This window comes from Bos grunniens, chromosome 9 (genome assembly GCF_055505025.1).
Source record: "Bos grunniens cultivar Pamir isolate PY7600 chromosome 9, Bosgru_T2T1.0, whole genome shotgun sequence".
NCBI classification, from domain to species: domain Eukaryota; kingdom Metazoa; phylum Chordata; class Mammalia; order Artiodactyla; family Bovidae; genus Bos; species Bos grunniens.
This window is the reverse complement of record NC_141173.1, coordinates 82,660,196-82,673,495: the sequence shown is the minus strand read 5'-3', so window position 1 is coordinate 82,673,495 and position 13,300 is coordinate 82,660,196. Positions and strand designations below refer to the sequence as shown.

General features: G+C 42.0%; 1 protein-coding gene across 8 annotated transcripts in view; it reads right to left on the bottom strand.

The window, feature by feature from the left end:
- The window catches only part of UTRN (utrophin), a 556,162-nt gene that overhangs the window by 501,985 nt on the left and 40,877 nt on the right, over positions 1 to 13,300 (bottom strand). For 2 of the 8 annotated variants that reach the window (XM_086318202.1, XM_086318203.1), the window contains exon 1: positions 5,062 to 5,293. The exons of the other annotated variants lie outside the window; for them this stretch is intronic. In XM_086318202.1, coding sequence (XP_086174328.1) covers positions 5,062 to 5,131 — 70 coding nt within the window. In that variant the 5' untranslated portion in view covers positions 5,132 to 5,293. Of the gene's footprint in view, positions 1 to 5,061; positions 5,294 to 13,300 lie in introns of those variants that run through there. 8 annotated transcript variants of the gene reach the window in all.

Below are 13,300 nucleotides of genomic sequence, written 5' to 3'. Positions count from 1 at the left end.
TATACAGCCTTCCAGGCTCCTTTGTCCAAGGGACTCTCCAGGCAAGAATACTGGAGAGGGTTGCCATTTCCTTCTCCAGGGGATCTTCCCGACCCAGGAATTGAACCTGGGTCTCTTGTGTCTCCTGCATTGACCAGCGGATTCTTTCTTTACCACTAGCACCACCTGGGAAATCCAATAACCAGGTGAGGAACAGAGAATGCAAGTAATGGTTGTCAGCCCAGAACTTATGAGCCATGCGTGCTCATAACAAGGTGCCTGAGCCTTGGACCCATGGCAGTCAGTCAGCTAACTGATTTGTTGACTTAGCGCCTACTCCTGTTTCATGCAGTGCAGACAAGAACCAGTTCCCAGGCCCGGCAAAGTGAGGCAACTGCAGAGGGAATGTGTGGTGCCTGCTGTCACTCCCTCCGGGATCAGCCCCAACACAGGCTGGGGCCTGCAAAAGGGGAAAGGAGAGGGCAGGGGCTGCCAAACGAGGTGGGAGTGAACACGACAGAGGCAAGAAATGCACAAACAGCCTATGATTAGAGCATCTAAGGAGTGACAGAGAACAGGGAGGGAGACGGCAGGGTGGAGCTCGGAAACAGCACCAGAAGGTACAAAAGAGAAAACAGCGATCCAGAAAGAAGAGAAGAGAGCCAGGCCCGTACTCCAGGGCTGCCCCTGACAGGAAGCAAGTTCTTCCACAGTCTGCACGTTGGGACCACTTACGTGCCACTTCATTTCCATAAAATCTCTCTCCTCCAGATAATGTTCATGAGTAAACCCGTCTATCTATAAAAAGATTTAAAAATGGAGCCGATAGAACAAACCTGATTTTAAATGAGGAACCTGACACTAAAAATAACTTCCCTGAGGCTGCCAATTCAGTAGAGGGTTGGAACGACTCATGTTTCTATTGGAACCTCAGTCTATAATTCGGTCAGTAAAAAGTGACCAATTTTAGGGACCTCTGAACGTCAGAGTCCTTTCACATTTATTTTCATGGATGCCTGCAAAATTCTTACAGGTTAAGCTGTGTCAGTATCTCAGCCTCTCTTTAAAAAATGAGGTAACTAAGGTTTCATAACACCAAGTTAGTGGTACTCGCTCAGTTATGTCCAACTCTTTGCGACCACATGGACTGCAGCCTGCCAGGCTCCTCTGTTCATGGGATTCTCGGGTCAAGAATACTGGAGTGGGTTGCCGTTTCCTTCTCCATTCATGACACCAAATTCATGCCGTGGGTGTTCTGAACCTCAGAAGCAACTCCCTGCCCCCAAGTATTTCCTCCCATCCCATCGTGAGCCTTCGAGAAGCAGCTCACTGGCTGTCAACAGCACTGCCTGAACCATCATGAAGCCCAGAGGTTTCAAAGATGTTTCTAAGAGGGTAAATAATACTATATAATACTTCCTCTCTTCCTCAAAGTCACAGCCAAAAACCAAATGAAACCAAAAGGAAATGCATGTTCCTCAACAGCAGTCAGGTCCCAGGTATCAGGTAGCCGGCTCCACCCCCATCGCAGTCCCAAACTCTGGCACAAACACAAGCTGCAGAATCTTGAGGCCAGTCAGAGGTGAGCCTTTCTGCAAGAGAATGACAAAAGGCCCCCGACACTTCCACTCCCCAGGGCATTAAAACCGTAGTCCCGAAGGAACAAGGTGGTTACTCTTCATCTGAGTTACTAAACTGAGCCCCTCCACGCCGGAAAGAGGGGGCAGGAAAAGGAAATGAAAGCAAGTGACTCGAGGTTCTGGATTTTGTATGCAAGATTAGCTAGCAACAGGTGCAGCGTTCCGGTGAAATTAAGCGTCTCCAAATGCCTCTTGTCTGCACCGCACAAAGGCCCAGGCACAGAAACCCAACATTAGCAGCGCTGTCAGAAGTGCAAGCCATCATCATTTTCTAGCCAGTAGCAATTTGGGAAAAAAAAAAAAATTACCAGGCAGACCACAAAATATTTCTCTGCTGACATAAGACTTCTTTCACATTATCCTCTTCCGAAACACTGTAAAATAATTTAAATGTTGGTAACCGTAAGTCATTTTTTAGTGCCTGGTGACCACCACAGTGCCTGGTACGGAGTACGTGGGCAGCAAACATTTAGTGGATGAATGAATGAAACCAACAGGTAAATAAGATGTTGCCTTCACAAAGAGCGATAACCAAAATCTCACTTTCAAAATAGTATATAAATGTATTTTTCCCCATTTCTCCAAGAAGGGAACAAAAAGCTGGGATCAGAAGCCAGGGAAAGAGATATGAATAATGAAACATATCAGGAGGTGCCAATCACCCAGCCACTGACTAAAGCCGAGAAGCCCTGTCTGCCGCCCCTTGGGATTAACAGATCTGCACGGGCATTCTCATTTGGAGGAGAACAAATGGGGAAAACAATGATAACCATTGAAGCAATTCACTTTCGGATTTTCCTTTCATGCAGAGTGCCATTTCACGTAGCAGTTTCCACCTGCCATCACTATAGAACTTACAAAATAAATGTTGTTGCGTAATCTTTCAATATGATGAAAATAATCTGCTGACGGTATGTCATGGAAAATATCTTGTGCTATATGTGACATGTATAAGAAAATATGAGTGTGGGTAAGATGAAGTGGAATTGAAGCCATTTTACTGACTCTAAGAACTGAAGAAAAAGTGGAGGGAAATAGCAATGCAAGTGATGGGGAATGTTTATGAATACTGTTTTACATAAAAAGAATAATTACTAATATGAGAACACCACTGATTTATATAAGGGTTTAAATAATGATATTAATTATAAAAATAAGATTTCAGAGCACAGATAAGAGTAAATCACTAAAATTATCAGGACAAGTCAGAGAACTAAGCAGTACAAATAGAAATGCATTATAATAAATATTTTTATAAAATGACTATAAAGAATGACTTGATTTAATAATGCAGTTCATTCAGCTTTCTTTAAATTCACAAATTTCTCTTCTGTTTATAACTTAAGCCTTCTGAATAGAATTTCTCTCACCCTTGTATATTCAATTTAAAGAATCCTTAGATTTTTTTTTCGCATCACTCCTTCCAAGATCCAGAGGAAATTCCCACTTTCTTTTACCTCAAGGTAACACCCAAAGGTCTTGAACAAAATTCTTCACTGAGATACTAAATGCCTAGTTAAGAACTACCTCAAACTTCAAGGAATAAACTGGAATTGCAAGTCCATTAAGAATGTGTTTGATGAACCTAGAGTCTGTCATACAGAATGAAGTAAGTCAGAAAGAGAAAAACAAATATCGTATACTAACGCATATATATGGAATCTAGAAAGATAGTGCTGATGAACCTATCTGCAGGGCAGCAGTGGAGACAGACACAGAACAGACTTGTGGGCACAATGGGGGGAAAGAGAAGGTGGGGTGAACCGAGAGAGTAGCATGCAAACATACACATGACCATACGTAAGATAGAGAGCCAGGGGGAATTTGCTGCATGACTCAGGGAGCTCCAACCGGGGCTCTGAGACAACCTAGAGGGGTGGGGTGGGGCGGAAGGTGGGAGGGACATTCAAGAGGGAGGGGACATATGTATACCTATGGCTGATTCATATTTATGTATGGCAGAAACCAACAAGATATTGTAAAGCAATCATCCTTCAGTTAAAAATAAATAAATTTTAAAATGTTTAAAAAATAAACAAAAGGACAATAAAAAAAAATGTCTTTGGTTTTCAAGTGAGGCCTTTTCATTCATTCCTTCATCCATTCATTCCCTCATCTATAAGGATCTATCATCCCTACGGGTCAGGCGTTGTGCAAAGCACTATGGACACACCAGTAAACATGGAACGCCCTGATGGAGATGACAGTCTGGGGACCTCTCAGCAACAAAGTAAACAAGCAATCAGCATTGTGACAAGTGAGCTGAAGCAAGCAACAGGATGGATGGTAGGAATAACAGGACGAATCTACTTCAGACGGGTAGTCAGGATGGGCATCTCGGAAAAGGTGCAATTTAATCCATCACCCAATTATAGTCAAAGGGGCTAGCCAAGAGCTGGGGAAGGTATCCAGGCGTAGGAAAGAGCCTGTACAGAGGCTGTTTCCGGACCTGCAAGCTGGCCGCGGCTGAGGCGATGGGCAGCGACAGAAGAGACTCATTAATAACTACAGAAACAGCATCTCACCACATAATTCACCCAACATGCCTATGCCCTGACACACACTTTCCCTTCAGCCTGGAATCCCTGTCTTCCTCACTCTCCTCTGCCATCTCGCAGATGCCTCCTCTGGAAAACATCCCCTGACTCTCCAAAGAAGAGTCAAACTCCAGAAATGAATCCCCCCTAGTCCATGGTCCCACCACCCCTAGTACTCCCCACTATTACGCTCCTTAGCAACTGGCCCTGAGTCATTCTTCAAAAGCCACTAAGCACAGGTCTTGCTTTATTTGTCTCTGTTTCTCAACAGTCTATCATGGAATTCGGCACCAGCAGACATGCAATAAATGAAGAGTGAGTCAGCGAACAAATCGAGAGAGGAATGGCCAAATGAAGCGAACACAGGATGGCTGCTCATGCCAATTCATTACTCAGCCCTGGAGCTTTGGAATAGCACCACGCCACAGTTTTAGCTGATTAACCCATTTATAGTTTGGGGATGGGGGGGTGGAGATTTCTATCCCTTTATGATTTCCATACAACAAACACTTTGGGACAAATCTCCTGGCATCACAGACAAATGATGGATAATTTTCAGAGTGTCATTAGATACAGACTCCAGTCCATCCGCATCAACAAGCATGCGTAAAGTGCCAGGTTTGGTATTAGGCTCAAGGGCTGAGCGGTTCTGTTCTGCCCTGGAAGGTCTACAGCACTAGCAAGCAGAGCAAATCCTGTTTCCAAAATACTGTAAACTAACTTCTTTCATAATATTTTTACAAGAAAATGGTGGTCAAAAAATTCCAAGGTCACCCATGGGACAAAATGATTTAGAATCTGTTACTCAGTCATTTTTACACTAATTCTTGGCTTAATGAGTCCTGCTGAGGTTTCCTTTCTACAAGCAATGCACAAAAGTTTAAGGGCCATTGTAAGTTCTTTACCTGCCTGTGACCCTCCATCGTCCCCATGTGTAGAAGTGGATGTCACTTCCATTTCCTGATGGCTCAGCATGTCCTCCAAAAGTAGTTAAGGTTCACAAGCCAACTGTGCATGTTTCCTGAAGTCACAAAGATGTGTGTACCCCTCGGCTGGAGAGTGTGCTTTGCTGGAGTCAAATTTTAAATGAGGGCCAAACAGTGTGGGAACTGTGGGGAGAAGAGTCCCTCCCCAACTGGCCTGACCAGAATGGTTGCATTCCTGCCCTGTGCTCAGCCCAATCCCCTTCTGCTCCGTCTGAGCCTCTGCCAGGCTGTGGAGCCTGTTGCCTTAAAACCCAGAAGAGTGAACAACACTTATTTGCCCAGGACTAGCCAGGTAAGGAAGGTGTGTATCTTTACAAACACGAAGGAGCGTAGCGCCTCCTCAATTCTCTTTAGGCTTTTCTTACATTTGTGCCAAATGAAAACATGGGTGAAGAATAACGTTTAGGAATTAAATGATAAAAAATGTTAAGGGTCCAGCTCTCTCAAGAAAGCTGGTTCTCATAAATTTTATAATCAATTTTTCAACCTATATACTCCAAACGAATTTCTAAAGCTTTTAGAGGTCGAGCCATTAATACACTAAATAATACATGCCATCAAGCTAAAAGGTAAACTCGGCCTCTTCAACCAGAAGTAAAAACATTACCGAGTGAAATACAAACTGCATCTTTTTGCCAAGCTCACCACACAGTCTCAGCTCACTTCGTTCCCAATCACTGCCCTCATTCAGGTTTTCCATGGACCAAGTTCCACCCTCAGACAACACCCCAGCATCAACTTAAATGTGGCTTCCTTAAGGAGGCCTTCCCACCACTAGAGCCCTCCCAGGTCCAGTGAAGCCCCCTGGTGACACACTATCACAGCATTGCAGGACATTCCTATGCCCTAGGCAATCACACTACTCTGTATATTCTGCAGCATGGTGTCTGCTTCTTCTCCTAGTCTATACTCTGCAAAGGCTGGGCACATCACTGTGTGTTCATCGGTTTTGTTGACCACGGCCAGTACAGTGCCCAGCCTAGGGGGCACTCAGCGAAGAGTTATTCCCATTCAAACTGTTGTCCCTGTAAAAATACTCAACATGAATATCATATGATACAGCTTATAGGTGGAATCTAAAAAATTGGTACAAATGAACTTTCTTACAAAACAGAAAAAGAGTCACAGATGTAGAAACCAAACTTACGTTACCAAGGAGAACCGTGGGGGGAGAGAGAAATTGGGAGACTTGGATTGACATATACACACTACTATATATGAAATAGGACCTGCTGTATAGCCCAGGGAACTCTATTCAATACTCTGTAATGACTGTATGGGAAAAGAATTGAAAAAGGAGTGGACATATATATACATTTAACTGATTCACTTTGCTGCACAGCAGAAACATGTAAATCAACTATACTCCAATAAAAATTAAGTTAAAAAACATACTTTTCATGACATATTGCTATCACTGCCAAAGCTCTAAGGAAATAGATGTTCATCTTAAATAATCACCATCATCCAAGGTGATTACAATGCCAAGGGTCCCTGAACTCGGACAGGGAAAAAAATAATGAGATATCCTCACCCACTTCTTCCATCCAAGTACTAACCAAGCCCAACCCTGCTTTGCTTTCAAGATCAGACGAGATCAGGCGCGTTCAGGGTGGTGTGGCCCTAGACTCTTCAACCCACTTGTAACAGAAATTTGCATCTCCTACTAAGAAGTTAGATCACAAAACACACTCTTAGGAGTATCTTTGGCAGGATCACCAACAAAAATCACAGCCATTTTCCCATCACATTATAGCTGAAAGTCATTTGGCTCATAATCACTTCAGAACAGACCAGACTAGACTAGAATAAAAGTTACTGTATCCACTGTTGGAACTTGTCATTCCAATGCATTAATATAAAAAAAGAATTACTCTATCACAGGTTTGTTCAGCATTTTGTAACTGAATTTCAATATGAACTGTTTTTCTTTGTAATGCCAAATATTTTATTCTATATGCATTTAAAAACATCTGCCTTGATTCACCTAACTGCCAAAGGAGTCCAGAGGTAAAACAGGAAAGGATGTGATGATAAACAATAAAAATCCTAATCTCTATCATTATCAAAAGATTTAATCATTTGATGTACTGAGAAACACTTCTTTTTTTTGTTCGGTTTTGGTTTTGGCCACACCACACAGCCTGCAAGACAATTACTCAAGTAGAGACTGAACCTCACCCTTGGTAGTGAAAGCATGGAGTCTTAACCACTGGACTACTGGGGAATTCCCAGGAAACACTTATATTCGGTTTTCAATGGGTTGAACATATATTTACTCACTGGGGAAATGAATAAAACATTTCCAAAAGAAAGACAATCTAAAATTAGCAGAATTATTAAACCAAGAAGTTATTTTTTATGATAAATAAAAATAAGTATTTCAATAGTTTTAGTATAAAATAACTTTTAAACAGGTGGCACTAGTGGTAAAGAACCTGCCTGTCAATGCAGGAGACATAAGAGACACGGGTTCAATCCCTCACTCTGGAAGATCCCCTGGAGGAAGAAATGGCAACCCACTCCAATATTTTTGCCTGGAGAATCCCATGGACAGAGGAACCTGGAGAATTATAGTCCATGGAGTCACAAAAAGTCAGACAGGACTGAAGTGACAAAGCACACACACAGTTTTTAAAGAAGGAATTCTCAAAGCACATTCACAGGTTTTAGTAGTTACTGTACAAGTCAACTGATATCATCAACATACTATTTTTGTGATATATAGCTGACATATAATATTAGTTTTAAGTGCACAGCACAAATAATGGATATATGTATATACTACAAAGTGATTACCACAATAAGAAAATCAGTTAACATCCATCACCACACATAATTACAATTCTTTTTCTTGTGATGAGAATTTTAAGATTTACTCTCTTACTAACTTTCAAATATACAATATAGTATTGCTAACTGTAGTCACTCCACTGTACATTAAATCACTAGAATTTATTTTTGTAGCTTTTAAACAACTTTACCCATCTATCCCTCCCCAATCATGCAACACTCGTCCCCCTTTGTATGACTTATTTCACTTAGAATAATGCCTTCAAGGTTTACCCATGTTGTGACAAGGGGCAGGATTTTGTGTGTGTGTGTGTGTGTGTGTATTTACATCTTCTTTGTGTGTCAGTAGACATTTAATTGTTTCTGTGTCTTGGCTATTATCAAAAATAATACAAAGAACATGGGAGTGCAGATACCTCATGGAGATAGAGATTTCATTTCCTTTGGATATATACCCAGAAGTGGAATTGCTAGATCACATTGTAGGTCTATTTTTAATTTTTTGAGGACCTTCTATACTGTTTTCCATAGTGGCTGTACCAATTTGCATTCCCACCAACAGTGCAGAAGGGTTCCCTTTGCCCCACATTATTGCCAACACTTACTATTTGTTATTTTTGACAACAGTCATTCCAACAGGTGTGAGATGATATCTCATTCTGGTTCTGATTTGCATTTCCCTGATAATTAGTGATGTTAGCACCTTTTTTTAAACATATTCTTGATAATGATGAAACTTCTCCAGATTTTTTCCAGAAAGACTCATTTTTGGGTCACTAAGCCCCTGGGGTTTGCAAAGCACAGATACTAGGCAGGTAAGATTACAAAGGCTTCCCTGATAGCTCAGTTGGTAAAGAATCCATCTGCAATCCAGGAGACCCTGGTTCGATTCCTGGGTCAGGAAGATCCACTGGAGAAGGGATAGGCTACCTTCTCCAGTATTCTTGGGCTTCCCTTTGTGGCTCAGCTGGTAAAGAATCTGCCTGCAATAGGCCCATGGGATCACAAAGAGTCAAACACAACTGAGCGACTTTCACTTACATGTTTCAGGATTACAAAACATACCACATTCTAATTGCTATCAGGAGCTTCCATAGCAACAACTGAGGTTTACCCCATCTTGCTTCTGGAACAGCTCTGTGAGAATAGACACATACCCTCCAGGAGAAGTAAAGAGTAATCATTAACACCCTTGCTGTGAGTTCCTTTAATCAGCCAACCATTAATACCCACAACACTCCAATAAAAAAGGGGCCCCAGGAGATGCCAAGCCTAGATGGAGTTAGAAGGCCAGTGAACAACATTTAGGGGCTGGATCAGAGGGAAAAAGTTCAGAGAAGGTACAAACACCCAATTTTGCACAAACCTTGATGGCAGCAAGCAGGTCTCTGCCACATTGTAAAAACTGCTCTCGACTTAATACCACAGCTTTTCTTTCACATAAACCAAAAAGAAAATAACAAGAAAGAACTGGTGTTCACACCTCTACTCTCTTCCCCCTCCTTTTGTTTCCCCTCTCTCTCACCCTATCTCTGTTTGTGCTAAAACTGAAGACTTCAAGCCCAAGATCTGCCTGTTTTAATCCACAGGTGTATGTCGCATTTCTTTCAGGAAATTAACAAAACCCTGGGCTTCCCTGGTGGCTCAGACAGTAAAAGAATCAGCCTGCAATGCAGGAGACCTAGGTTCAATCCCTGGGTCAGGAAGATCCCCTGGAAAGGGAATGGCAACCCACTCCAGTATTCTTGTCTGGAAACTCCCATGGACAAAGGAGCCTGGCGGGCTACAGTCCATGGGGTCACAAGGAGTCGGACACAACTGAGTGATTAACACACACAGCACAGTAAATATAAACTTAGAATCCTTCAAGAAGTCCACAGACCCCACCCTTAAACATACAAATATTTCCTGGAAAGCTGTCTGTTCTCAGATACAAATCCATAGACAACCATCAAGAACAGAATGAGATTTGAAGGAAAGTGAGCAAGACATTTTCCTGCAGTCCAGGCAACCCAGAGAAGCAGAAAGAATATTGCGTCTGGGGCCACTGTGTAACCCAGGGAAAGTCATTTCCCGGGTCCTTGAATGAATTTCAACAATCATCAGGCAACGGATGTGGACTAGACGGCCCCTCAAAGCATCTTCCAGCTCTGACGTTCTGTGGAGGTCCATGTTTTCACAACAGCCATTCACAGTTATCAAATGAAGCGCTGAAGGAAACCGTTTAACTCTAAAAAATGGTTTCTAAGTCCGGAAATGCTGGAAAGAGTCCACTTCGGCTGGAAGGTCTGCAGGCTCTCACTGTTCATTTAAAATGTTCCATTCCTCACATTTGTATTCCATTACAACCGCAACTTGTGAAATGTCTAACAGAAAATCTTCCCACCGTCACTGGCAATGTGGAAAGTTCGTGGTGGTAACGTGAGGAGAAGCCTGTCTCAAAATAATCTGCATCTTTGCAGTTCACACGCACAATAAAGGATTTCAAAAGCCACAAAGCTTGCCAAGCCTGGCAGAAGGTATAGAAAATGGTAGGATAGCCATACCTAACTTGGCAAGAAGTTGGGTGCTGGAAAAAGATAGCGACTAAAAAAATTTAGGGGACCGTACTACTTCCGGAATTGCCAAAAAGTAATATTGTGCCGCATTTCCTATCCTGTCATAATTTTTTTCAACAAAATGATTTCTGAAGTAAATCTCTCATTACATGCTTCTCCATTTTTACCAAGGTAATACGTGCACATAGTTTTTTAAATCAAATAGGACTGCAACAAAATGCAGTAGTCCTGCTTCAGTTTTACTTCCATGAGGCTGCCCCCTTTCATCTGTTATCTATTTATTCTAACATTCATTTACCCATTTCTAAATACTGTGCTTGGGACTTCCCTGGTGGTCCAACCGCTAAGACTCCAGACTCCCAATCAGGGGGCCCGGGTTCAATCCCTGATCAGGGAACTAGATCCCACACGCCACAACCAAAAAGATCCCGCATGCCGCAAATAAGACCCGATGCACCCAAATGAATAAATCAATATTAAATAAAAAAATAATGTTGAAGAGGTCTGATCCAGATTAAAAATTAAATAAAACATTCATTTAAAAAAAAATACTATGCTTACACTACTATTTTCTGACTGTCAGACATGATTTACAGAGTTTCCATATAACTTACATTCACTCTCCCAATTTCTAATGTCATACTTTCAATTTCCAAGATCTCTTATTCTCTGAATCTGATTTTTATAGCATTTTCTTGTTTCAAAGATGCAATTATTTTCCCAAATCTCTGATACATATAATATCAGGTATCTTTTTCTCTGTTTCCCCTAAATTCCTTTTTCCTGTTGTTCGGGTGTGGCTGTAATGACAGAGGCTCCCCTCCAACATCTGACTTCTGGCATCCTCTCACATTTCAAAACAAGGCAGTCAACCGCCCAAGTTCTATGAGCTTGGGTGTCACCTGCCAAATCCTGGGCTCAAAGTAGGTCATCCAATTCCATGCTGTGACTTCACTGTACTCCAAGGGCTTCCTTAGTGGCTCAAATGGTAAAGAATCTGTCTGCAATGCAGGAGACCCAGGTTCAATCCCTGGATGGGGAAGATCCCCAGGAGAAGAGAATGGCAACCCACTCCAGTATTCTTGCCTGGGGAATTCCATGGACAGAGGAGCCTGGCAGGCTACAGTCCATGGGGTCGCAAAGAGCTGGAGACAACTGAGTGATTAACACTTTTACACTTTCATACTATACTCCCAAAAAAAGCATTCTCTGATTTGGGCTGGGATAGCTTCAAGAATTCTGATGTCCCTTCATGTTCCTGATGTCAAACCAGAACCTCACCATCCTCCGTGAAATGTATAAATCTCTGTTCTCCTGTGCGGGAGGGGATGAAGGGGGAAAGACCCGACAGACAAAGTATACTGTTTACCGTTTTTAGCCCCAAACTCCCTCCACTTCCCCTGACCCTACCTCAGACAGTACTGGTGACTCTAAGCCAGGCGCCTGCCAAGTCTGGGAGGTGCATCAGGCCACCTCTGCCTGCCAACACCCTGCCCTGGCCCGCTGGGCAGTCCCCACCAGTCTACCATCATTTTCCTCAACCACACACAGCTACCTTGTCTCCACTTTCCTTTGGCCACGTAAGTTTATTCCTTTTGGGGATTTTGCTCTAACTCCAGTGCTATGACAGCAACAGCAAAAATAGGCACATACAGACTCTTTCACTTTCAACCACACGTTCTGCTTTCTTCAGTTTATCTTCAGGAAGGCTGCTTCCCCGGAGCTGGGCATGGGTTGCTCGTGGCAGTAGGAGGCAAGTAAGACCTGGTTCTTGCAGTCTCAAATTCTAAAAGACGATCCTGCCGAATATTTTAGAGTCAAACCGGACTTTGCATAGTAATACCTGTCACATCAGACTTAACTGTGCTTTACTCATTCTCTCCATGACTGGGCCCAGTTTAGAAGTAGAATTCAATACTTACAGTACAACACAGTGACTGCATACATAACGAGATTTAACAGTTATAGGAGGAGAAGGGGATGACAGAGGATGAGATGGTTGGATGGCACTACCAACTCAATGGACACGAGTCTGAGCAAACTCTGGGAGATGGTGAAGGACAGGAAAGCCTGGTGTGCTACAGTCCACGGGGTCACAAAGAGTCAGACATGACTTAGCAACTGAACAACAACAAACGGTTACAGTATAACATTACATCTCTTTCTTTTATCTTCAAATATGAAAATTTACACTTAGTAATTCAATACAGCCAAATTATAGCTGCTATTTGGGGACCTCAATGCAGGTTGACTGGTATGTACTGAAAATACTAAATTGCCTTAACAAAAATTAAATAAATTCAAATGAATTTTATCTCTGAAAAATGTATGCTAAAATAAACACAGAAATTCAAAGCCCATATTTACTAAAGAAAAAATTCTATAACCGTATCAAGGGTACTGAAAGAAAAAACACCCAATGTAAGATGTTCCTATAACCCAGATGCTAACTGTCTCAAAGAACTGACTGTAAGCTTTAAAACACAGAAAGCATTTCCCATAATTTCTCAATACCTTACTTTTGGACTAGAAAGAATTTCACATCTAGATGTCAATATTCCCCTATAAAATCCAACAAAAAGAAAGAAGAAACTTCTCAAGCTAAGAAAGTAAAGGTTTTCAGCATATTCATAACATTGCAAACCTTTGCCCAAAACACTTCATTTACAAGCCAATCTGATTAAGCCTCTGAAAGTCATGGAAGCTCACAGAAAATATTTTACCAACATTGTGATATATCTTTAATGTATCACAAAAAGTTACTAAGTGATGACAGAAAACAAGAAATGTAATAATAGGTTCTTTCC